Consider the following 26,217-nt stretch of genomic DNA (forward strand, 5'->3'; position numbering starts at 1 on the left):
AAGAGGAGATGAAATCTCATGGAAAAGAAAAGAAAAACAACTTTAAAACTGATCGCCAATGTGCTGCTTTATTTCTGTATTTGGCAAAATAGAAGAAAATTGAAAGGAGACATTCCCAGGTGATAAGTACCAACAGAAATGACCCCAAAAAACTTTATTCCCTTCTCCCCATTTTTTTTTCTGAGAATGATTTCCCACCCCCCCCCCAGCCGTATAAAGTATAGAGTTAAAAATATGATGAATGTTAAAAATGCATGAATTTGGAAAAGGTAGGTTTTTAGATAATCATGCCCAGTAGAAAGCATGGATCACAGGATTGCCTAGAGTTTAATTGTCTTTTCTGTGAGATTATCATAATATAAAATGGGAAATAAATATGCTTTTCTCCCACAAATTCTACTTTATATGGGGGCGCCATACTATGCATAACAGTGAAATTGAAGCAGAAAGTCATGATCCTAACTATGGTTGCAATTAGTTTTTTTGTGATTATAAGCAATCCAGGCATTTCACCCATCTTACTTCAGTTTCACATCTGTAAATAGAGGGAGTACATGATCTCAAACTTGCCTTTCAAATTTAAGATAACTGCCCTCACCTACTAAAATAATTTTTTTAAGATTTTTTTAAGCTATCTATTTATTTTGAGAGACAGAGCAGCAGAGGGGCAGAGAGAGAGGGAGGGAGAGAATCCCAATCAGCCTCCACACCATCAGTATGGAGCCTCACACAGGGCATCAACTCATGAAACACAAGATTATGACCTGAGCAGAAATCAAGAATCAGACACTCAACTGACTGAGCCACCCCAGTGGCTGAGCCACTGAGCCACCTCAGTGCCCCAAAACAATAATGCTTTCTGAAGAATCATAAACATGAGAATTAAGTTACTGCTGCATAAGTAATAAAATGTGAGGGGGGGAAAATGTTTAAATGATAAACATAAAAGTAGCTCTTTAAGTAGTGTACTTAATAGTAATTGGATAATCCTGTTATACATTTGTGTTGATTTTTTTTTTACCAATCTTTCAGTGTCACTGAATGTTTTCCTATTGTTTTGGGTGTAGTTTTATATTTAAATTCTTCCTCATAATGTACATACAGTGCTTTGTCTAGTGTTTCTTTTTATAAGATCATGACATATTTCATAAACCTTTAGCACATAAAATTTCCATCCTATATAAGGTAATGTAAGTGTTCATCTAAAATAAGTTCAGAATCAAAGGAATTTGACCTGTTGAACCAGAGTAAAAGCATCAAACCTTAGGATTTGTAAAACTAGAAGGGAATTTTACAATGATCTAATCATGCTGGGTTTTATAGTTAAGAGAAAGTAAGACCGATAGAAATGGCTTACTAATGGTTAGTTGCTAGGTATTGGCAGAGTGACTTCATTGTTTTTCCCATCACCTTTTATTGCTGCCTGTGAATAAAAAATGAGAAGCGTGTTTAAGGAATATTGTTTTGTTAGCAGTATTAGGTTGCCGAGATCATAGTCAAGGGGGACTGGTAGGATTCTGCCCTAGTATGGTAGGATGGCCATGCTATTGAAGTCAAAAATGCCTTTTACACATTACATTACATATATATTTACATCAGGTAGTCCTAACAGCAGCCGTGTAAGGTGTAGGCACTCTAATCCCTGTAGGGATGACGAAACTGGAGCTCATAAAATCTAAGTAGCTTACCTAAACAGCTTATTGGAGCAGAGATATTTATAAGCCAGGGTTGTCTGATTCTAGATTACCCTGCACTGTAGCACAGTGTGGCCTCTAAGACCAAGGCAAGTGAAGAAGGGAAGAGATTCTGAAAGAATATGTAATGCAGATAAAGTCATTATATTAGGAAACTCAAATTCAATATTTTCTGCTTTTGGCAGATTTGGGGAGCTCCCTGATTATGTGCTTCTTGAACAAGCAGACTTCCTGGGTGCCTACCACTTGAAAAGCACTTGTGGGAAAACAGAGAAGTGTAAGACCTGGAAGAAGCGTAAAATAGTTCCTTTGTTGTCACCCAAACAGATTTAAAGGAATCGCAAATACATTGATAATATTTATTTTATAAACTTTATTTTTTTAATTGTAAAAGTAAGATATATTAATTTTAGAAAATATAGAAAAGAATAAAGAAACAAACAAAATTACTGGGTATCCCATCCTAAGTTAGCACATGTTCCATTTTGGTGTTTTTTTTGATGAGACTAATTATTGTGACATGTTCTCAAAAATTAATACGTGTGCATATACACTAAATCCAAAATATACCTCACACAACTTCAGTAAAGGGTAGTTTATTTGAAGATAGAATTGAAGGACTATGCCTGCTAGTAGTGGTTATGGTAAGCAAAATAGCTGTAATTCACAGTACAATGAAGTCCTCAGTGTTTGCTTGAACTGTTTAAGCCTACTGACTAACCGTGGTGCGATATGAAATCGCATTCAGCATTCCCATGAGTGTGAATCATCCACTGTGGAATGAGAATTGAAAACAGAACTGGTACTCCCACACAAGAAAAGTCATAACACCCATGATTTCAGCCATGGAACTTTTCTGCTTTCAAGTCTGGTTTATATCTCTCTCTCTTTTTAAATGTTGTAAAATTCAGAACTCAAGTTTCATTACAATTTGAGCAATCTATTCCCTGTTCTGAAATGACACCGCAAATGTATAGAATTTGACTATAATTCTTTTTCTTGTTCATACAGGTGAATCAGTTCAGACAGCTGTATTCCAAAGTTATCAATGATAAACATGATGATGTCATGGCCAAGTTTGGCGCTATTTTGGCCCAGGGCATACTGGATGCAGGTAAATGTTAAATCTTCCAGATGTGTTAATCTATTTAAACTAAATCTATTGAAGTAATAACTATGTGCTCTATGACATAGTAGAAATTGAGTCTGGGGGAAATTATTCCTGTAGAAAATGTGGAGCCTAGAATTCATAGAAATACTTTAGTAGAGTTGTTAAGCGTGCAGACTGTTAGGGTTTGAGTCCCAGGCCCTTTATAGTAGTAGCTGTATAACCTTGAGAAGTTTTCCCCCATGTTTATATTCTTGTCTTGTAAAGTCTGCCTTGTGGTGTTGGGAGGGTTAAAAATCCACGTAAAGCTTTTAAAACAGTACCTATCACTTAATAAAGTGCTCAGCATGGATTTTTTTTCTCTAATTTTCTTAGTATATATCAATTTGAAACAAGTTGACACTGGAAAGATTTTGAGAAAAAAAAATAGGTTTTAGACAAATTCTAGCAGCCAAATCATCTTAAAATAGGATGTATGGAATATTTACCTAATAAATACAGAGTGTAACCGCCATCTAGCTCCTGAATTCACGCTCTTCACCTCTACATTATGCTTGATGTCAGAGACAGGCTACCCTTCCAAGGTAGAAGCCTGTGCTCTAGTACCTGGATCTTTGCTAATTTGAAAGCTGTGAAGAATAGTATCTCAAGGTTTTCATAACAGTTCTGTTACTCAATGAATATTTTCTCAAACTGATTAGCCATCTGTATAGCTTCTAATGAAAACACTCTCAGCCATAGCTACTACAGTCAGTCGTTTCTTGGTCAAGTAGAATTGCATGTATATTTCTGTAGGAGGTCAGGAAAAGAAGTTGCAGTCCTTTTATGTCTTTAAAGTTTTCTTAGTCTCTCTAGGTTTTCACTTGCTGAGAGTGTTTTCTTGATTATATTTGCCAGAGATTTCTTTTTGTGTTTCTTTGCTGATGCTACTTTTTTTCCTCCCTAAATTCTTTTCATTTTGCTGAAATCTTTTATTTGCTTTTTCTCTCTTGTCTTTTTCTCTCTTTTTTCTCTCTTTTCTCAGGAGTTAGTTTTGTTTTTTTTTCCTAAATGTTTGAGGCAGATAGTCTTCTCTTTTAATCCATTGTCACATGGGGGTTTTTGTTTTGTTTTCATTGTCCAAAAAGAGTTTTTTGCTTAAACTTTTAGTGGTTAAGGCACAATTTATTTGTGTCTTTTTAATTTAAAGACAGTTCTTTGTAGCTGTGTATAAATAAGGAAAATACTCCATAGGTACTTTAGTAAAACATTTCAGTTCTCAGTGGTATCGATTCTCTCCCATATATCAATAATACAGACATTGACATGTCATCATTTCTTCTTCCTTATTCTTCATCGCCTTCTAATATTTTTATATTGTCATGGTTTATAATGTTTACATCCTCTTGTGAAATTGTAATTCTTACAGTTTAGTCTTAGTTCCATATTTGAATGGATTCAGTGCTCATCACCATTTTTTTAATTACTGCTGCTTTTTCCTGGGTATCTGTACTACGGCTTGACACTTAATTGGCTGGATTTTATCAGTCCCTAGTTTACATCCAGGTTCACTTTCTTTTTCTTTTAATTTCATTAATTTCATTTTTTTTTTTTTTATTTTTAGAGAGAAAGAGTGCACAAGGTGGGGAGAGGGGCAGAGAGAGAGAAAGAGAATCCCAGGCAGACTCCATGCTCAGAACATAGCCTGACATGGGACTCGATCCCACAACCCTGGGATCGTGACCTGAGCTGAAATCAAGAGTCGGACGCTTAACCGACTGAGCCACCCAAGCATCCCACATTCAGGTTCACTTTCTATGAGTTTTGACAAATGCATAAATATATATCCGCCATTACATCATACACAGTAGTTTCACTGTCCTAAAAATCCTCTATGCCACCTTTTCATCTCTCCCTCCTTTCACACAGTCCCTGGCAACCCCTGAACTTTTTACTGTCACTGTAGCTTTAGTTTTTCCTTGTCCAGAGTATTGTATAGTTGGAATCATACAGTATGTAGCCATTTGAGATTGGCTACTTTGGATAATTGGTTTTTAAGTAGGGTTTAGGAGTAACATTTTACTAGTCCATAATCTTCTATGTATTCATTTATTTTTTAGCTGCAGTTTTTGAAGTTTGTACTTTTACACTACAACCCTTTACTTGTTCATTCAGAGCTACTACGGTTTCTTGCTGGTTTCTGCTATATCAGAGTTGTTTGTTAAGAATTAGGGGAAAATAAGGGTGCTTGGGTTGGTTAGTCGGTTGAGTGTGTGACTCTTGATTTCAGCTCAGGTCAAGCAACTCAGGCCTGCTTAAGATTCTCATTCTCTCTCTCTCTCTCTCTCTCTCTCTCTCTCTCTCTCTCTATTTCATTCGCACACGCGCGCTACCTCTCTTGCTCTCACTCTCTCTGGCTCTCCCTCTCTTGCTCTTTCTCTCCCCCACTCCTCCTCCCCTCCCTCTGCCCCTTTCCCCCACTCTGCCCTCTCTCTAAAATTAAAAAAAAAAAAAAAAAAAAACTGGGGGAGGATAATTCTCTTGTTTCGGCTTCATTTCGCTGTCTTTACTGGAAGTCCTTTCTCTCCCCTCTTCTTACTCTTTCAGGCCTTTCTCCCTTCACTTCCTTTTGTGAATATCTCTTTGAATTGTTATGGACCAGTCAAGTTTTGATGCTTTTTTTGCATTTCTCTTTTTATTTATGTTTTTTGCCTTACTTATTTTAGTGTCAGTTAGTATATAAAGGTTCTGTAGTGTCGTGTTCACTATTACAAGCATAATTATTCTGTCACCCCTTTCTACTTTGTCAGTGTCCTGTCCCCCTACAAACTAGGCTGCAACTGCATTAGAAAAAATGTGTAGTCATGTATTCTGGCTCTCAGAAGTTAGTGGTAATGGAGAAAATCTGGAGGGCAACTTCAAAGGAATGACTGAAATTTGAGAATTCACTCAATGATATGGTCTCTTCGGGGGGAAAAGCCAAAAATTAAGGTTTATGGTTGAAGTTTGCAAAACTGTGTAAACACTATCAATAGGACAAACTCTTTCTTGTTTTGTAGTAAATCTCCCGACTGTTAGAACAGAAAGCTAGTTTAGTTTCTAAGTCTGAAGAAAATGGGTTTCATTGAAATAAAAGGGAATTCAGCTTCAAAACTTAAATCAAAGATCACATTCTTTAGGAAGCCTTCCCCTCTGCTCTACCCTGCCCAGCCTCATGTTGGGGTAGGTGCCAAGGCATGCTTAGCTCTATGTTCTCACTAGTGCATAGGTTTCTATCCTAATGCTTGCCTGCTCTGGTCTAATTATCTAGTTATCTGTCTTCCCCACTAGACTAGAGACTCCTCAGGATCGCTTTCAGCATTTTGTTCAAGATTCTCAATATATATTGTAAGCATTCAGTGAATGGGGGAGGTTGAGTAGAGAAAAGTACAAGCAGACAATAAATGTGTGTAACTCATTCCTGTTGGAAAAACAAAGTATACCTGATTTTTTTTCCAGATAAAATCTAGGTTATTTGGTTGAACAGTTGAACCCCGATTCTTATAAAAAATTAAAGTGCTTTTTAGTGTAGTAGAATTAGTACTTCCTGACTCTAATATGGAGGCATCTGGGAGAGACTGAGGTTTAAAGAAGTGAAATGTATGGGGCGCCTGGCTGGCTCACTTGGAGGAGCATGTGACTCTTGATCTTGGGTAGTAAGTTTGAACCCGTGTTGGGTATAGAGATTACTTAAAAATAAAATCTCCAGGGGCGCCTGGATGGCGCAGTCGGTTAAGTGTCCGACTTCAGCCAGGCCACGATCTTGCGGTCCGGGAGTTCAAGCCCCGCGTCAGGCTCTGGGCTGATGGCTCAGAGCCTGGAGCCCGTTTCCGATTCTGTGTCTCCCTCTCTCTCTGCCCCTCCCCCGTTCATGCTCTGTCTCTCTCTGTCCCAAAAATAAATAAACGTTGAAAAAAAAAATTTTTTTTTAAAAAATAAAATCTCCAAAAAAAAAAAGTGAAATGTGAGCAGTAGGGATCCAGAATTGGAATTCAATTAGGATGGTGACTAGGCACAGACAAGCGCCATTTATAGGCTATGTTATATAAACTAAAAGATTGGGGTCTCAAAGTTCTGGGGTCCAGCACTAATACTTTATATAGAGTCTTCAACACAGCAGCCTGTGGGCCACATCGGACTTAAACATGTTTTGTTTTGTGTGCCTAACAAAATGTGCAAAATATTGGACAAAATCCAGATTCTAATCTGCTTTTAAAAACAAAATTACCTAGTGACCCTGGACCTACACCCTTGGTAACATGTCCTCTCTAAATATGACATGAACTTTCCATTTGCCTCAATTTCCCATTGCTTCCAATCCAAGTTTTCTTATTTGTTTGCCTGACTGGTTCCTAAAGGCATTCAACTTTTCAACCCCTATTAGCCTTAGATTCTTAGTCTTTCAAGGGCCCAATAATGATCCAGCTGTCTAACTGATGGTTGGATCTTCACTCTTGTTCACTAGTTTTCAAACTGTTTCTCTGCACTCCTTCAAGGGATAGTCTAGGGCATGTGGCAAGGAATGGGCGAACAGGACAGGCTCTGAGCCATAATACTCTCAACAGCCCAAACTTCTGATTACATAGAATTAGCTCTGGTTTCATTGTTTCACATATTGTGTGTCCTCAAAAAATTTCATCTGAATCAAGGATTAGAGATTAAAATTTTTCTTTTGTTAGTGATAGTACTCTAGTTCAAGTGCTCAAGTTCAAACCTTCATATTGCCAATGGGAAAAGAGACTTTAAGAGGTAAAGTCATTTGTCCAAGGTCATAAGGCTAGTTAAAATGTTGGAGCAATCTACTATCAGACATAACTAAAGCAGAAAGAGTAAAACTAAGCAAACAATATCTGCCTCTTGCCTCTTTGCTATTGCTTGCAAATATGTGTACTGAAATTTTACTTTTTGTTAGCATTAAAAGCCCCAGTGTAGAATGTAGATTAATATTTAATTTAGTGGGACACCTGGGTGGCTCAGTCAGTTAAGTGTCCAACTTCAGCTCAGGTCATGATCTCATGGTTTGTGGGGTCGAGCCCCACATCAGGCTCTGTGCTGACAGCCCAGAGCCTGGAGCCTGCTTTGGATTCTGTGTTTTCGTCTGTCTGCCCCTCCCCCACTCTATGCTCTGTCTGTCTGTCTCTGTCTCTCAAAAATAAATAAACATTAAAATTTTTTTAATATTTAATTTAGCATTCAGTTTTTATATCCTTTAGGCTTCGTTTTTGGAAAATGCCTACTTATACAGAATGAAGGTCTAGTGCTGTAAAATACAGCACTTCAGTTTTGGAGACCCTAGATAATTCACTGGCTAACAAACTCCAGCTACTCCATATAATATTTTGTGAACTGTATGCTTAAAATAATCACCAAATGCTTCCGTAGTGCAGTGCTTAGAAATCTTTATTATGGCCCTACTGGTTTCATGTTCATGGTTTCTCTCTTTTTCTACAGGTGGTCATAATGTCACAATCTCCTTGCAGTCCAGGACTGGGCACACGCATATGCCTTCTGTAGTTGGCGTCCTTGTCTTTACCCAGTTCTGGTTCTGGTTTCCTCTTTCACACTTCCTGTCATTGGCTTATACCCCTACCTGTGTCATTGGCCTTAACAAGGACCTAAAGGTATGTTTATAAGACTTCACGTTTATAGTGTGTCTTCTTCACTGTATCCTACCTAATCACCCACTCACAAGGATTTTCATGAAATTTTAAAGATGAATTGGCATCTCGCCAATATTTGTTTCCCCTTCAAATTGAGTCATCACCTTGTTGAGTGGAGTGTGTCAGTGGAAGTTTTGAAAATCAGGTCTCCTTACTAACTGTGTAACCTTGGATGAATCAGTTGAGAGGGAATGGTAAGAGAGGAGGCAAATTTAAAAATACAAAAAGGTTTTATAGCTCACTCTTACCAATTTTATTTAATACTGAAGTTCTGTAAGAGCCATTGAAGGATTTCATGCAGATAAATGACATGATGAGGTTCGCACTCTAGAAACCTCATTCTGGTATCTGTGGAAATCCATTACAGTGAATGCTATTGCAATCATCTGGGCAAGGAAGAAAGAGGACCTGAACTAAATCTTAATAAGGAGTGAGGCTTTGAGGCAGGGCCATGTTTCAGAGTTGTATGATGCTGGAGTATTTGATGGAAGAAAGGATTATTTCTAAAGGGAAAAGCAAAATAGGAGGATGTCTCTTCGGTAGTGGCAGAAAACAAGACCAACAATGAGAAGCCAAGGAATCTGACAGAGAGAAACTAGTCACATAAGTCAAGGACTGGAAGTGATACATCCCCTGTCATCACACCGTCCATGTTTTTTTTAGTGGGGTTTGTGCTTAGGTCTTTCCTAATCCTGTGGCCTGATGATTCACCTTCTTGTTCTTCCATCTTCTCAGAGCCTTTTGACCTTCAAATAACTCTTAAATCTGGTCATCACTTCTGTTAAAATGTTCTATTAAATTTTCAAAGTGGAAAAATTTGGGACCAGAAAATAGCTGATGAAGATTGAGTATTTCATCCAATTGACTCCCCCCCCCCCCCCCCCCGGTATAGCTATACAGTCATTTATCCTTTAAGTGTTTCAATATAAAACTACTCACATTTGTAAATATTGAGCAAATATTTGTAAATATTCTTTCCAAACAAGAATCTTTAGGTTCCCCAGTCCCTAACTTTTAACCTTTAACACTGTGGTGAAGCATCCTGTATAATCTGTAGGGACTTTTCCCTCTAGCACACAATCTTCTGATCTCTGTTTTCCATTCTTTACAAGGAAAGTAGAATGAAAAAGACAAGATTCCAAGGGTGCTAGGGTGGCTCAGTCATTTGAGCGTCTGACTCTTGATTTCGGCTCAGGTCATGATCTCAGAGTTTCGTGAGTTTGAGCTCCGTGTTGGGCTCTGTGCTAATAGCGCAGAACCTGCTTGAGATTCTCCCTCTCTCTCCTTGCCCTTCCGCTGCTCACACTCTCTGTCTCTCTCAAAATAAATAAACTTAAAAAAAGACAAGATTTCTTATCCTGTAAATATGATGCCAGTTACCATTCTCTGTCAGTGTAAATTGGGTAAATAGAGAAAAATTCAGACTAGAGAACTTTAAAACCTAATCACTAAGTAATGTGAAGCTGACTTTTTCATCAGGCTCATGTTGGGCTCTTATAAGGAGTGATTACATGGTATAGAAACCGTGTTCAGACTTGTATAGATTGTTAGAGTGGTATAAGGAAGGTACATGGAAGTTAGGTGTGCAGGCTAACTAATCAAAGAACACTTTACAAAGGAGGTAACCATTGATCTGATGCTCACACCATGAGTGAGACTTATGAAGCAGGGTGCGTGGCCAGTAGAGATGAGATCAAGCGGGTGCCCATGAACAGGCACAGAGCCTCAGGAAAGTCTAAGGAACTGCAGGTAGTTCTGTAAAGCACCTAGAAACAAATTCAGTGAAGAAGACAGATGCCTGTAAGGGAGTTTTGTAAGAGAACATTTAGCCTAGATTGAAACTTCTGGCATTCCTTTGCATTGTGTGCTTGTTAAGAGCATAAAATACTTAAATCTTGATTTGGGTTATTTTAATGTAAGGAGGAAAACTCTTTTATTTCTTCAGATGCCGAAAGTTCAGTATAAATCAAACTGTAAACCATCCACATTTGCATATCCTGCCCCTCTGGAAGTACCAAAAGAAAAAGAAAAGGAAAAGGTAGGTTCTTTGTTCCCTTGAGCAGCATTTGTACTTCTATATAGAAGCTGCTTAGTGTTTTACTTGGGTTTGTTTTAAATATTTTAATGTTTTAAATTAGATATTTTCAAAGTAATACTTCTTATGGTAAAATCCAACATTACACAAGAATGTAAAGTAAAAGCCCTTTTTCTCTCCTGGTCATCCAAGTCCCACGTCACAGGAATCATAATTTGTGAATCCTTGCAAATGTTTTCTCTGCACATGTCAGTACTTTTTATACCACAAATAATTGTTGACACACTGTTCTGCAGCTTATTGTTTTCACTTTAACAGTTAATCTTTAGGGGACGCCTGGCTGGCTCAGTCGGGAGAGCATGCACCTTGATTGATCTCAGGATCATGAGCTCAAGCCCCACTTTGGGTGTAGAGCCTACTTAAAATTTTTAAAAGTATCTAAGTTTTTCAGTGTATATGGATCTCATTTATTGCTGCAGAGCATTCCCTTTATGTACAATACCATTATCTGTCTTCTCAGTTCCTCGCATGATGAACACTTTAAGGTGGTTTCTAATTTGTCACTGTTTCAAATGAGACTAGAATAAGAGTCTTTATACATGTATGTTTGTGCACTTGTACGAGTATATCTATAGGTTAGGATCTTAGATGTGACTGATTAGAAGTAATGTACATTATTTATTTTCATAGATATTAACTAAATTTCCTTTCAGAATGGATATAACCAACTTACGGTACTAACAGCAATGTATGAGAATACTCACTGATGTGTGTTAAATCAAACTGTCGTGAATTAGAGAGCTGCACTTGCCCCTGAAGTTTTCTCAGTAAAATTATCCTTTTTGATCAACCTTATACTAAGGAAAATACTTTTCTTCCTCTCAACAGTGCTCTGTATTAGCCAGTTGATTATTTGCTGTAAACTTTGTAAGTGGGGATAATTATACAACTGACCAAATTTGAGGGTGGTGGGTGATGACTATCTCTGACGACAACATCCTGTTCCATCAGCTATGTTTCAGACCCCCGGCTTTTAGGTCTGAAACAAAATCAGCTTATACCAATACTGCCAGCCTTCAAAGTCCCTGTTTTACCTTCGATTTTAGCAAGACCCATCAAGAAGGGTAGTTCTAGGCTAACCATTCACCCACTGTGTATTAGAATTGTAGAGCATCTAATTCAGTAAGAGGATCTTTATGACCAAGTCTGGAGGAAATTTTTATGTTTTCTAGTGCTTTCCCTATAAGGTAAAAATGTATGCAGCACCCAAATATCTCAGAATCTCATGATAGCAAATCCACATCCAAGGTAGACTACAGATTAAAAAAGTAGTAATAATAAGAGTTATATTGGATGCAGGCCTCTAGGAACTAAAGAATCACCTGAGGACTATAGTAGAAAATTATATGAATAAATGTCCTGCTTATTTTTCGCATTTATTCCCTGGTTATTTTGTTATTTATGATACTTACTTCCAGGAAACAAAGTATTATAGAACTGATTTCTCTGTGGGCTTGTACCTTGTAGGTAAGAGACTACGATTTACCATGTTCACTTCCTCTAGGTTTCCACTGCTGTGTTATCTATTACTGCCAAGGCTAAAAAAAAGGAAAAAGAAAAAGAAAAAAAAGAGGAGGAGAAAATGGAAGTGGTAAGTATAATTTGGTGATCATGTGGGTTGATATATCTATCTTTATCATGGTCCAGGTTCTTCGTAAGTGAACATTTCCATACCTTGCTCTTGGCTTCCTTAAGTAAGTATCCCGTTCCAAGCATAGAGACTCCTAAAGTTTTAATTGGAAGAGAGTTGAGTTCTTGGAGGAAATGACAACTAAAGTGGGTTTTGAAGGACAGAGTAGAATTTTCAGACAATGAGATGATGTTGGGAGAAAAAAAGGCCCTTTCAAGCAAAGAGAATATCATTTGTTTAAATAGACCCTCTTTTTATGGTCTCTCCTGGTAGAAAAACTTCCTTATCCTTTAAAACCAAGTTACATAGCATTCTCACCCCTAAGCACAGTTGTCCTGTCCATCCTGAGTCTGGTATGACTTTAGTTGTATTTTCATTACATCTAATCCTAGCTACCTTTTGTACCTAAGAGTTGCTCAGTAAAAGGAATGTCTGAGTGGCCCAGTTGGTTAAGCATCCAACTCTCAGTTTCGGCTCAGGTCATGATCTCACAATTTTGTGAGCTCGAGCCCCACATCGGGCTCTGTGCTAACAGTGCAGAGCCTGCTTGGGATTCTCTCTCTCTCCCTCTCTCTCTGTCCCTCCCCTGCTCACACTGTCTCTGTCCCTCTCACTATAAATAAACTTAAAAAAAATTTTTAAAAAGGAGTTGCTCAGTAAACTTATCAAACGTTATTCAGTGATGTGGAAGAGAAGTAAACCTTTGTTGGGTTATTTTCTCATATTTTCCAGGACGAAGCAGAAAAAAAGGAAGAAAAAGAGAAGAAAAAAGAACCTGAGCCAAACTTCCAGTTATTGGATAACCCAGCCCGAGTTATGCCTGCCCAGCTTAAGGTCCTGACCATGCCAGAGACCTGTAGATACCAGCCTTTCAAACCAGTAAGTTATCTATGGCCCTTAGCTATATGCCAGTGGGATATTAATTCGTAGAGCAAGGACATATTGATAGAGGAGGATAAATCTCCAAAGCATTGGAGAAAGCTCTCTAGAACAAATCAGTCTCTTAGCAAAAGAGAGGACATTCCCTTCCATTTCATATAGATTTGGGAGAGATCTTTTTTTCCCTTTGGGTAACCCTACAAGCATCCTTCATCTACCAGAGGCTTACATAATAGAAGTTCCTAATACAGCATGGTGATAGCTATGAGGTCAGCATAGACTCCAGGACCAGACATCCTGAGTTTGAATGCTGACTCTACCATTTACAGCCTGTGTAACCTTAAGTCTAATACTAAACCTCTCTCTGCCTCCGTTTCCTCTCCTGTAAAATAAGAATTATACCTAACTCAGGAATGAAAGAGTGAATAAGGTGATAACAGTTAATACACAAGCACTTAGAGCATTGAATTTTACAATTTGAAAAGGATCTTTCTGCCATTTAATTTATTCTAAGGAAGAATGTTTCAGGTTAGAAACACTGAACAATAATTTGAGCATGAAAATGTCTTTTTTTCCCCCACATTCTTATAACTGGAAAACAAAGCTGTTAGTAGACACATTTAATACATCCAGATCCTGGGCCTGTCTACAGTGCCATAGATGAGATTTCTAAAAAAAAAAGTAAACCCATTCTCATCAACTTGAAAGTGGTCCCTGATAGTGGTGAGTGGAAAGCATCTCTTACCTACACTTGTGAGCCAAGGTCTTACCTAACTAGATTATCAGCTAGAGGAGAGAAGGACAGGGATAGATGGCTGTATTTAGTGGTAAAGAGCTAGAATTGGGTAGAACTGAGTTTATACTCCACCTCTGCCATTTCTTAGCTGTATAACTGAGACAAGTCTTTTGATCTTTTCATGTTTCAATTTCCTCATCTGTTAATGTTGTAAAGATTAAATAGATCATTATATGTAAAATGTCTAAAACAATATCTGACACATGGTAAATTCTTAATAAATATTAGTTGATGGGGCACCTGGGTGGCTCAGTTGGTTAAGCACCTGACTTCAGCTCAGGTCATGATCTCGCGGTCCGTGAGTTCAAGCCCCGTGTTGGGCTCTGTGCTGACAGCTTGGAACCTGGATCCTGCTTCGGATTCTGTGTCTCCCTCCCTCCCTCCCTCCCTCCCTCCCTCCCTCTCTCTCTCTCTTTCTCTCTCTCTCTCTCTCTCTCTGTCTCTGCCCCTCCCCCACTCACAGTCTCTCAAAAATGAATAAATGTTAAAAAAAATTTTTTTTTAAGAAAATTAATGAGTATTGGTTGATGGTGGTAACAAGTCACCAGATGGCTGTAGTTAGCAAGGCAGTCAGGCCAGGAAGGCAGGAAGTGTTTGAAGATCTTTTCCTACTTCTATTAGTCCTTCATTATGACTAGAACCTAATACTACTTGGTCTGTAGTGTACAATGAATGAATTCATAGAACCACCAATGCACACCTTAAATGCAGTCACTGTCTACTCGACTACCCAGTTCATCTAAGTGGCATGTTTACAGAGAGTGTATTCTAACAGTGTCTAGAAACTGCTGTTGCCAGTTTAAGTGGGGTATATCAAGAATAGATCTATTAGCGCATAACTAGTGAATACAGAAAGCACACAAGACACCCAGTGTTCTTGACAATTACGAAGAACCGAAGACAGCAAAGTATACGCTCCATATTGTGAGGCCATATGAGAAGACTGATATGTTTCTGTTGGAAATTAAATGTTTATTAGCATTTGCTCAGAATGAGAGGAAGCTGCAACCGTTGTCCATCTAGGAGTCAAAAGACTGGCTTTGTCAGAGCAAGCCAGCAGTGAAAGCTAAGGAAGAGTTGCCAGCTGCCTGGCTGACTGTTGGTGGTGTGCTCCCCTAATGCACACACAGCCCCTCGGCAAAGACTGGAGACTTACTGGTTCCAGGTGTTTAAGGAAAGCCCTGCCCAATCGTAGCTGACCACTCAGTTGAGTAGAGACTACGTGGTCACGTACAGCAAAAAATACTGACTTTATGGAAGAAGTTCAGAAAAGTCACAAAACAGACAACAGCAAACCCTGGGGAAGGGAGAGAATCTGATTTCCAGAGTGCCTGCATGATATTATTTTAATGTCCAGTTTCAACAAAAAATTACAATACATACAAAGAAATAAAAACCTAGATGCCTTAGGCAGACTGAATCAACTACTTAAAATACGTCTGAAGACCTAAAGGAACTAGGTTTAAAGAACTAAAGGAAAGTATGAGAATGTCTTAACAAGTAGTATCAGTAAAGTGATAGAAATCATAAAAAATAAAAGATTATGGAATTAAAAAATACAGTAACTAAAATGAAAACTATTAAAGGAGCTCAACAGCTGATTGAAGCAGGCTTGGGCAAACTTGAAGATAGGTCAGTTGAAGAACAACTCTCCAAAAAAGGGTGAAGAAAAATGAACCTCAGAGATCTGTGGAACACTACCAGGCATACCAAGCTACATAAAATGGGATAATGGGAGTCCCAAAAAAGAAAAGCATAGAATATTTAAAGAAATAATGGATGAAAACTTGGCAGATTTTATAAATGTTACTCATCTACATATCCCAGATGTTCAGTAAATCCAAGAGTGATAAACCCAAAGAGATCCACACCCAGCCCCATCGTGATAAAATTGTTGAAAAATCTTGAGAGAAGCAACTCATCATATACTGGAACCCTAAATAAGATTAACAGCTGGTTTGCCACCAGAAACCATGGAGGCCAGGAGGCAGTAGGATGATATATTCATAGTGCTGAAAGAAAAGACTCTCAACCAAAAATTCTGTATCCATCAAAACGGTCCTTCAAAAATGAAGGTGAAATTAAGACATTTCCAGATAAAAATGAAGAGAATCTGTTGCTAGCCAACTTGCCATACAGGAAATACTAAAATGAATGCTTCAGGCTGAAATGAAAGGACACTAGACAGTAATTTGAATCCACATGAAAAAATAAAGAGCACTGGTAAATGTAACTACATAGGTAAATCCGAATGATAGTATAAATGTATTTTTGTAACTCTTCTCCTATCTGGTTTAAAAGACAACTGTATTAAGCAGTCATAAATTGGTATTGAGGTATGCACAAAAGCATAATTTGCATTAAACTATGTCATAGTTCTGTCTGCTAAAGCAGATTGCCACCTATCGTTTAAAACTAAATGGCTTAAACCACAAACATTTCTCACAGTTATGGAGGCTAAAAGTCCAAGATTAGGACGCCAGCATGATTGGGGTCTTAGTAAAGGCCCTCATCTTACTTTACACATGGCCTTCTTCTCATTGTGTCTTCACAAGGCAGAGAGCAGAGAGGAAAGAAGCTCTCTTCATGGCTCTCCTTATAAGGGCACCGATTTCATTATTAATGAGGGCTAATTGCTTGCTAATGGCCCACCTGCTAATACTATCCCTTTGGGGGATAGAATTTCAGCATGTGATTGGCAGGATGAGAAGACACAGACATTCAGTTCATAACACAGTAACAACAAAGGAGTGGGGAAACAGCTATATTGAAGTGTAGTTTTTGTATACTTTGAAGTTAAGTTGCTATTTTTCAGTGAGATTAAGATGTTAATTGTAACCCCAAAGATAACCACCAGACAAACAACTCAAAAGTAGACTGAAAGAAACAAGGTAATTAAACTAGTACACTAGAAAGTACCTACATAATGCCAAAGGAAGCCAGTAGTGGAAGAATTGAGAAACAAAAATATAGAAGACATACAAAAAACAAATTGCAAAAATGGTACAAGTAAGTCTTACCTTAGTAATCAGATGAAAAATCTTTTTTTTTTTTTAAAGTAAGTTCTAGGCCCATCATGGGCCTAGAACTCACAGCTCTAACATAGAGTCTTATGCTCTACCAGCTGAGCCAACCAGGCACCCTCATGAGATGTAAATGGACTAACCACTCCAGTTAAAAGGCAAAGATCAGCCAAATGGATAAAAAAGAAGAGGACCCAACTACATGCTCTCTTATTAAGAGACACACTTTATGAGGTGCCTGGCTGCCTCAGTCAGTAGAGCATGCAACTCTTGATCTCAGAGTTCAAGCCCCATGTTTGGTGTAGAGATTACTTAAAAAATAAAACAGAGGGAGGTAAACCGTAAGAGACTCTTAAATACAGAGAACAAACTGAGGGTTGATGGGGAGATGGGTGGGGAAAATGGGAGCTGGGCATTGAGGAGGGCACTTGTTGGGATAAGCACTGGATGTTGTATGTAAGGGATGAATCATAGGAATCTACTCCCGAAGCTAAGACTACACTATATATACTCACTATATGTTAGCTAACTTGACAATGAACTATTAAAATTTAAAAATGATAGTAAAACAAAAAAATAAAATAAAATCTTACACACACACACTTTAGATTCAGAGATTCAAAAATTAAAAGCAAAAGGATGGGGAAAGATATCCCATGCAAACAAGTAACTAAAAAAGAGCTGAAGCAGCTGTACTAAATCAAAAAAATATATTTTAAGACAAAAATTGTTGCTAGAGACAAAGAACATTTTATAAAATTTTATAAAAAGGTTAGGGACTGACTGGCTCAGTCAATAGAGCATGCAACTCTTTTTTTTTTTTTTTTTTTAAAGTAATCTCTGCACCTGACGGGCTCGAACTCATGATCCCAAGATCAAGTCACGTGCTCTTCCGACTGAGCCAGTCAGGCGCCCCAGAGTATGTGACTCTTGATCTCAGGGTTGTAAGTTCGAGCACCATGTTGGATATAGAAGATTACTTAAAAAAGAATAAAATAAACCTAAACCACATAGCTATAAAAGGCTCTTCCTTACGTTGTTTATAATTGCAGGATTTGAGTTGGATTATTTCATTCCAATTAAGCGTAAAATAGTACAGTTATAACCTGGAGCCATCTGTTTCCAAAATATTGGAAGTCCTATTTGTTGAACGTAGATATTTTCTTCTGTTTGGTAGACAGTTCATCTCCATTTGGTCCTTTAAATGGTTCAGGTAAACTTGCAGGCCGTGGAGGATTAAGTGGCCTTGTACTGTGATTGTTCTTGGGTGAATATGGATAGCACAGGCAGGGTCCATTCATAAAATGGCTCCTCTGCAAGGAAAGCATACTTTTTAAGGGAAAGAGTCAGAAATTAATGTGTATGGATATGTGGGTGTTGAGAGAAGAGAAGTAGAATATAGATAGAAATTCATGAAGGCACACCAGTTTTATAGCATGGCAGGGCAGAGTTCCGACAAGTAAAAATCAGATTAGGTTGAACTGCAGAGATACTTGTACATACATGAATCATTTGACTAATGTGCTTGTGCTTCTTTTCCTTCCCATTAATGTGCTTTGGTAGAAATAATGTTTTTCCAGATGTGCCCTGCCACTGTCGACTGATTTAATTACAGAGAGCAGCTTTCCATTTCCTTTGACACAGGCAAGAAAATAAGATAAGATTAGCACACCAGAGATGGGTGAAGAGTTTGGTATTTGAATTTACTTGTAATATGTTTGGGAGAGGGCTAATGCAATTGCTTTTACACTATAGTTCTTCTTTGTTGCCTATCTACTACTTTGTCGTCTTGTATCACAAGGATTTATAAATTAAAGTGAAAAACAATCGGTAAATCTGTGATATTTATGTCGTTCTCTCTGTCATTCTGAAATTGCCGGAGAAAAATTGGCTTTTCATTCGTAGATTGTCTTTTGTGTCCAAAATGATAGTTTTCTCACAAATAATAAAGTATCTAGTAGACTAGCGTGCTTCTTAAACTTGAATGTGCACACATATCACCTATGGATCTCGTTAAAACGCAGGTTCTGTAGATCTAGGTAGGGCTATGTTTTCTGCATTTCTAACAAAGCCCCAGGTAGTAATGATGCTGCTGGTCCAGGACCATGTGTTGAGTAGCAGGGCATTAGAATTCATATCTATACTTAGACAGTAGACGTTCTCCCTACATTCAGACTGAGGCAATACTGGAAGTGCTTACTGTTCTTCGCTTGGGATGCATCATCTAAACCTCCTACCATCCAGAGCCACTGGGCTAAGTTTGTAAATATTCCTTATGGATTACAATTTTCTTTATCCTTTGTAATGTACACTGACGTTGCTTTCCTTGTTTAGTCTTCAGACTATTCCTGAAGGAATAGATGTGGAAGATCTTATTAGCCCCTTCTCCCTGTTGAACAGTGTGTCACCACTGTAGCATCACACAGGCACAGATGCCCAGGTTTTCTGACTTTTGTCTAGTATAAGTGTAGTTCTATTCCAGTCCTTTACTTCCAAATCATTTGAGTAGTCTTAAAGGTACCATTTCACAAATATGCGCCCTAGACTCGGAAGCAGTCTGAAAATATGAGTGGAATTTGTGCTTCTTCATTCCTTGCTCTGTGTTTCCAGCTCTCCATTGGAGGCATCATAATCCTGAAGGATACCAGTGAAGACACTGAAGAGCTGGTAGAACCTGTGGCAGCCCATGGCCCAAAAATTGAGGAAGAAGAACAAGAGCCAGAACCCCCAGAGCCATTTGAGTATATCGATGATTAAGGACCCAGAGGTATGTGTAGAATAAAATTGTGTATCAAGGGAAATCTATTGTCAGTACGTCATAAATGTTTTAGGCAGAGACATTGTCTCACTTCTTCCATTCCTTTTATGCTTAATCCCTATTTACTTAAATGGTATTAAAATTTCCCCTCTTTTTGATTTCTTCCTGTGCACATAACCACCCGTTCCTTTTTCTTTTTCCCTCCACTCTCTCTGCCCTGTAGTGTTTGACCATGAGGAGGTAAGGAGCTTGCTCCAGAATGTAAATCTACTCAATGCTTCTTTCATCAAAAAAACCTTGCTTACTTACCTGCTCCCCCTAGAAAAAAGTCTGCTGAACTAACAAGTTGCTCACGGTAGAGTTGATTTACATTTTGATGTAAGCCCCTTATTAGAGATCAGTTACAGTTCATGGGCCGGCCTGGTTCATGGATCACACAGGTCTAGGCTTCTCACTGATTGATCTCTCTCTCCCTTTCCTTTGGCAGTTCTTTGGCACTGAAAGCCTTAATAATTTATTTATTCACTGAAGCTGTTGAACATCTAATGTGATAAGACACGGTGCTTAAAGGTACTTTGGAGTCCATTAGACTATAACACAAAGCTTTGTCCAGTTGAAAAAGATTATTATTCCAGTATTCTAACAGTGTTGGAGTAGGTCTTTAGGTGCAGAAGATTGGAATAATCTATCTGAAGTCATGAAATTGTCCTTTTTTCCCCCATCTTGTTAGTAGTCATCACATATTTGAAGATAACCTATGAACTATATAATCAAGGTTTACTAAGTCCACCCTAGTACACGTACATTGTCAGACAAATAAGAATTTACTCTTCTACTCTTCGAAGATAAGAAGAACAGGGGCACCTGGGTGGCTCAAGTCAGTTAAGTGTCCAACTTGCTTTCAGCTCAGGTCATGATCTCACGGTTTCTTGAGTTCGAGCCCCGTATCAGGCTCTGTGCTGACAGTGTGGAACCTGCTTGGGATTCTCTCTGTGCCCTTCCCCCACTCACACTGTCTCTGTCTCTCTCAAATAAATAAATACACTTAAAATAAAATGGAAATAAAAATAATAAAAACTGTATCATTTATTACATTATGACAAAAGAAATACATTTAAACATCAGGTGGTAAGTCTAGCACCATGAGTGTTACCCACTGACCAGCATTTAATGAAGGCTTTTTACAGAAGTCTCAGATAAATATTAAGTCAGAAACCCTGCCATTAGTAGGAAACTATATTCAAGCCTCTGAGAGTGTTTGGACCTTTGAGAGAGGGAGATTTACACTAACTTCCTGGTTATGTAAACTTACTTTTGAAAATTATTTTTCAGCCTTTGGTTTCCTAAGCTTTACCCAAGCAGCACAAGGCACTGTTGATACAATGAGCACTCGGTGTCTATGTGGAACTGAACGGACTCACATTAGCCCCCTTAATTAAGCCTTTATAACACCTTCACACCTTACTGAAAACCCCCTGATTAAATCTTTCAAGGCAGTTAATTACAAGATGACTTATAAAAGTTTTAGTTAGAAATTGGACTTTTTTTCTTTCTTCCTTTTTTTTTTTTTAAGTGAACTCTGCGCCCACTCACAGCCCAGAGTTCGAATGTCGTACGCTCCACCAACTGAGCCAGGCCAGGCACCACAGAAGTTAGATTCTTATTCTTTTCAAAAGGATAAAATAGTCTAGTAGGAGTGTAAAAACTGTAGTCTGTCTTAGCAAAAAGTAGCTTTTAGGATGACACAGGCAGGGTTAGGGGCTAGTTTTAGACTTCAACAGCTAGTAATAAAAATAAAAAATAAAAAAATGTTTGAAGAATGACCCTACGGGCTCCTGGGTGGCTCTGCTCGTTGAGCATCTGACTCTTGATTTTGGCTCAGGTCATGATCTCATGGTTGTGATATTGAGCCGCTTGTTGGGCTCCATGCCTAGTGTGGACCCCGCTCACGATTCTCCCTCCCTCTGATCTTCTCCCCTGCTCACATATGCACTCTCTCTCTCTCTCTCTCTCTCTCTCTCTCTCTCTCAAATACAATTAAAAAAAAAAAAAAAAGAATGACCCTAGCTTTCCCCCTCACCCCTTCCCTAGGATCTCATTGCTCTTCTGAAGAAGACTGTCCAGGCTCGTATGGGAAATGCCTGTGAGGACGTTCATGCCGAGACCCGCTATTCACTGCATGTATCATTGCCTCTGCGTTGACCTGAAGAACCTTGTCTCCAAGTCTTTGGTGAAGAGAAGATATAGGACTATTTAGTGTGCTCTTTACAGAACTTGGTTTTCAAATAAATATATTAAAATCTCAAAATGGACAAGAGCTTTTTAATTTGTTTTTCAGCCTCGATTTTAAATGAATGGACCTAGTATCCTCCCCCGCACCATGAAATGCCTAAACCCAAAGAGCTAAATCCTCGATTGTCAGGATGAGTACGCATGACTTTCATGTTGATGGAAGTTAAACTAGTTTATAGGTTATTTGAAAAATTATGCCAAAAAAAAAAAAATCAACCTTTGTTCATGACTCCAAGAATTCTCTGCAGTTTTTAAAATTGGATTGAGGGTATGGGTGCCATCATTTACTGAAGAAGTCCTTGTAGTGGTCGAAGGGAAATGTTTATTTAGGCAGCTCAGAAACATTTGTTTTTAAATAAGCTTTGCTGGAGTGCCTGGGTGGCTCAGTCGGTTAAGCTTCTGACTTCAGCTCAGGTCATGATTTCACGGTCTGTGAGTTCAAGCCTTGTGTCAGGCTCTGTGCTGACAAATCAGAGCCTGGAGCCTGCTTCAGATTCTATGTCTCCTTCTCTCTCTGCCCCTCCCCCGCATGCACTTGCTCGCTCTCTCTCTCTCTCTCTCTCAAAAATAAATAAACATTAAAAAATAATTTTTAAATAAGCTTTGCTTATTGTTACCTGCTTTTGACCCTGTTGAGGACAATAGATACAATTCATTTAGCCACTGGATTTGATAATGTACCCTTTTCCCCATTTTTTTCTGCCCTTTTTTCCCATGTGCCTTTTAATTTGAAATATAACTGTAATATAATAATGATGCAGAAATTTGAAGTATATACAATTTGGTATGTTTTGGCAAGTCCTATTTTGATTTCTGTATTATCAGATCTTACTTAGATGTTGGGCTTTTGAAATAAGCAGATAAGGTCATTATTCTGACAACCTCCCCTTCTCGTCTTCTTGCCGTATGAAGCGGGTCTTTGATGTACTGGGACACAGCAATAAGAGCTAGTTTGGGGGGGATTGGGTGGGGTTCTTTGTGTTTTGGCCTTCAATCACGTAAAATAAAAGGTGACTTCCAGCATTTATACAAGAATAGTTCTTTGCTGCAACCTTGATTCTTACACTTTTTAATTTAGGATACAGCCTTCTAAGGGCTTCTGCGGGGGGTGCTATCATTAGAGGAAACAAACGCCCAGACGGATCAGCCCTGTTCCACTCCACCACAGCTTTGTTGTTAGACCCAGGTCTAAAGGTTACTGATCCCAAAGGATGGCTCCACTCATTGGTTAATTTCATTGTATCCCCTCCTTTTAAATTCCTGTTTCCTCAATATCAGATGATTCTATAAAAGAGATTATCTCATTTCCTAGCCTCTCATTAGCTATGTCCTTCCTGTTCAAGCTCTTAACATTGCTTGCATTTCAGACAGTTATCTCTAACATTTCCCTTAATATATGAAATGTTTATAAAACAGAAGTCTCTCAATGATGTCACTGTCCAAAATTGAGTAGTCTGGGAGAGGTGGTACATTCACTGGCCTCTGGCCAAAGTTATTCCACGCTTATAGATTGAACTTCAGGGAGCGGTCAAGCTTTAGTTCTTGTAAGCAATGCAATTTAGGATTTGTAACTTGGTCTTAAATCTTGAGGTTGTAGCTCTAAAAAAAATGTAAGCTGTAAAGTAAAATGGCCACTTGGATCAGATTATGATGAGATTGTCTGTTTTCATGATGACTTTTGTTCTCCTAGAAGACTTCCTAGCATGTGCATAGCACTGAGAGCTAACCAAGGAGCAAAGGAATTTAAGGTGAAATAGAACAGGGTGAAATAAAGTCATGTGTGAAGACAGGATAGGAGCTAAGAATTGGCACATTCACCAGAAGAAACGGGAAAGTGGCGGCAGTTAACTCCCAGATGATGTCATTGTGGCGAACTTGCCGACTTGAAAGCAAGTGAGATGCACAGCAAGGAAACCAAATGGAAGGAAATTGATTTCTTGGACTGGGGTGAATACTCGAATCCTGTCTTTCTGAAACCCATCTGCAGTTAAATGACTGCTGAGTCTGGCTTTTAAAAGTACTCTCCTTATGGAGCGCCTGGGTGGTTCAGTGGGTTGAGCATCTGACTTCAGCTCAGGTCATGATCTCACAGCTTGTGGGTTCAAGCCCTGCGTCGGGCTCTGTGCTGACAGCTGGGAGCTCAGATCCTGCTTCAGAACCTGTGTCTCCATCTCTCTCTGCCCCTCCCCCACTTAGACTCTGTCTCTCAAAAAATAAACATTAAAAAATTTTTTAAAAATAAAAGCACTCGGGGCGCCTGGGTGGCTCAGTTGGTTAAGCGGCCGACTTCGGCTCAGGTCATGATCTTGCGGTCCGTGAGTTCGAGCCCCGCGTCGGGCTCTGTGCTGATAGCTCAGAGCCTGGAGCCTGTTTCAGATTCTGTGTCTCCCTCTCTCTGACCCTCCCCCGTTCATGCTCTGTCTCTCTCTGTCTCAAAAATAAACGTTAAGAAGAAAATTTTAAAAAAATAATAAATAAATAAAAGCACTCTCCTTAGACTTCAAGGCAAAAAACATGACTTCAGTAAATGTCTCTAGTGGAATATAACCATTTTTAACTGCTTTTTATGCTAGTTGGTTATCATGGGTAATGATATGTAAATTAATCTCCAAGAGCCATTTTGTTAGACAAAGAGCTTTGATATTTTCCTCTTCGCCCTCCAACTGTAAAGGTATAACAAACTAATAAATCCTTAAAGATACCTTATCTTTTAAAAAATTAATAACAGTACTCTCCATGGCATCAATAGCAAGTCTTTTCCTCCTCTGACCAACCTGTTCGTTTAACAAATTCAAAAAACACTTAATTTGAGCGTTTCTTTGTGCAAGGATTCTTGGGCACCTTGGCAGGTCCCACTCCCTCTGACTGCTTTTGAGCTCTAGCCTTCCTCAGAATTGGGTCTTTGGCCTTCTTGGTCCACTCTCCAAGCAAGCCCATCCATCCCACACCTTCATCCACCATCTTTGTGCAGATGATTCTCCAGTCCACATCTCTCCCACCCTCTTCATCTGAGCTCTTGGCACACACGTCCAGCCACTCACTGGATCCCCATTCGGGCTGCCTCTCGGGCACTTAATACAGTGTATCCAAGACACTTCCAGTCTCCTCTAACTTTTTGGAGCTAATGACAACCCCTCCATCTGGCAGCTCGCACCAGAAACCCACGCTTCCCCCTTGACTCAATGTTTAGCCTCAATTATCTCTTCAGTTCATCCACCCTCCTTCCCCCACTGGTCACTACCCCTGGTTCAAGCACTTAACTGTCTATCAGCCTCTAGACTTAGCCCACTCTAATCCATTCTCCAAACTGAGCTTTCTACAATGCAAATCATAGTAATCTGCTTCAAGTCTCTCAGTGGTTCTTTGTTGAATAATGCCCAAATTCTTTAGTAAGTGTTCAAAGCTACACAAGACTTTAGCTGCTGCTCAGCTCTCCAGCTTCTCTCTTGACTTCTCCCACCTCCCGCCCAGAACCACTTACACTTCCTCCAAAGATCCAAGCTTTGTGTCACCTCCTGGCCTTTGCACATACCATTCCCTGTTCCTGAAATACCCTTCTCTTCTTCACTCCCACCCTGTCCCTCTAGGTCTGGTGAATCTACTAGTTAGTTCTTTAGGTTTCAATTTATAGAGACTTACTTCAAGAAACCCACACCAATTCCACCTCCCCTCCCCCACCCCCAGAGCTGGACTAGGTCCTTCTGCTTCCCCAGCACCCAGTATCACCCCCTATTGTCCTTACTACCGTCATTCATTGCCTAAGTTACCTATTTTCCCCCTCATTTGTCTTTGTTTTTGTTTTTTAATGTTTATTTATTTTTGAGAGAGAGGGGGACAGAGGATCTGAAGCAGGCTCTGCACTGACAGCAGTGGAGCCCGATGCGGGGCGTGAACTCACAAACCGTGAGATCATCACCCGAGCTGAAGTCAGACACTCAGCAGACTGAGCGACCCACCAGGCACCTCTCCCCCTCATTTGTCTTGCTTACATTTATAACCTTAGCACATAGAGCATGATCACCTAGTCATTGTCTACCTGTATCGAGAACTGAGAGCCACAGCTGAGCACTAACAGAAGGATTGGGACGGAGTCCACGAGCACGTAAGAGGTGATTAATTCGTCTGTCTTGGAGCTGCCTTCTCCAGGGATCTATAAAAGTCTTTTCTCATTCCTGTCATGATTAAACGTTCCTGCTAAGGACTGTTTTTCAGTTTTGTTCTTGGAGAACCCAGGCTTTTCTTTGTGTGTGTAGGGAAGATCATG

The 26,217-nt window shown here is 39.1% G+C and overlaps 1 protein-coding gene across 1 annotated transcript in view; it reads left to right on the forward strand.

Moving 5' to 3' along the window:
- The window catches only part of PSMD1 (proteasome 26S subunit, non-ATPase 1), a 94,610-nt gene extending 72,641 nt beyond the window's left edge, over positions 1 to 21,969 (forward strand). The window contains exons 19-25 of the mRNA XM_027048041.2: positions 2,706 to 2,808; positions 8,272 to 8,441; positions 10,426 to 10,518; positions 12,080 to 12,166; positions 12,938 to 13,084; positions 19,514 to 19,670; positions 21,753 to 21,969. Of these exons, the coding sequence (XP_026903842.1) occupies positions 2,706 to 2,808; positions 8,272 to 8,441; positions 10,426 to 10,518; positions 12,080 to 12,166; positions 12,938 to 13,084; positions 19,514 to 19,660 (747 nt within the window). The 3' untranslated portion in view covers positions 19,661 to 19,670; positions 21,753 to 21,969. The remainder of the gene's footprint in view (positions 1 to 2,705; positions 2,809 to 8,271; positions 8,442 to 10,425; positions 10,519 to 12,079; positions 12,167 to 12,937; positions 13,085 to 19,513; positions 19,671 to 21,752) is intronic.
- Positions 21,970 to 26,217: the final 4,248 nt, after the last annotated feature.

This window comes from Acinonyx jubatus, chromosome C1, assembly GCF_027475565.1.
Source record: "Acinonyx jubatus isolate Ajub_Pintada_27869175 chromosome C1, VMU_Ajub_asm_v1.0, whole genome shotgun sequence".
Taxonomy (NCBI): Eukaryota; Metazoa; Chordata; class Mammalia; order Carnivora; family Felidae; genus Acinonyx; species Acinonyx jubatus.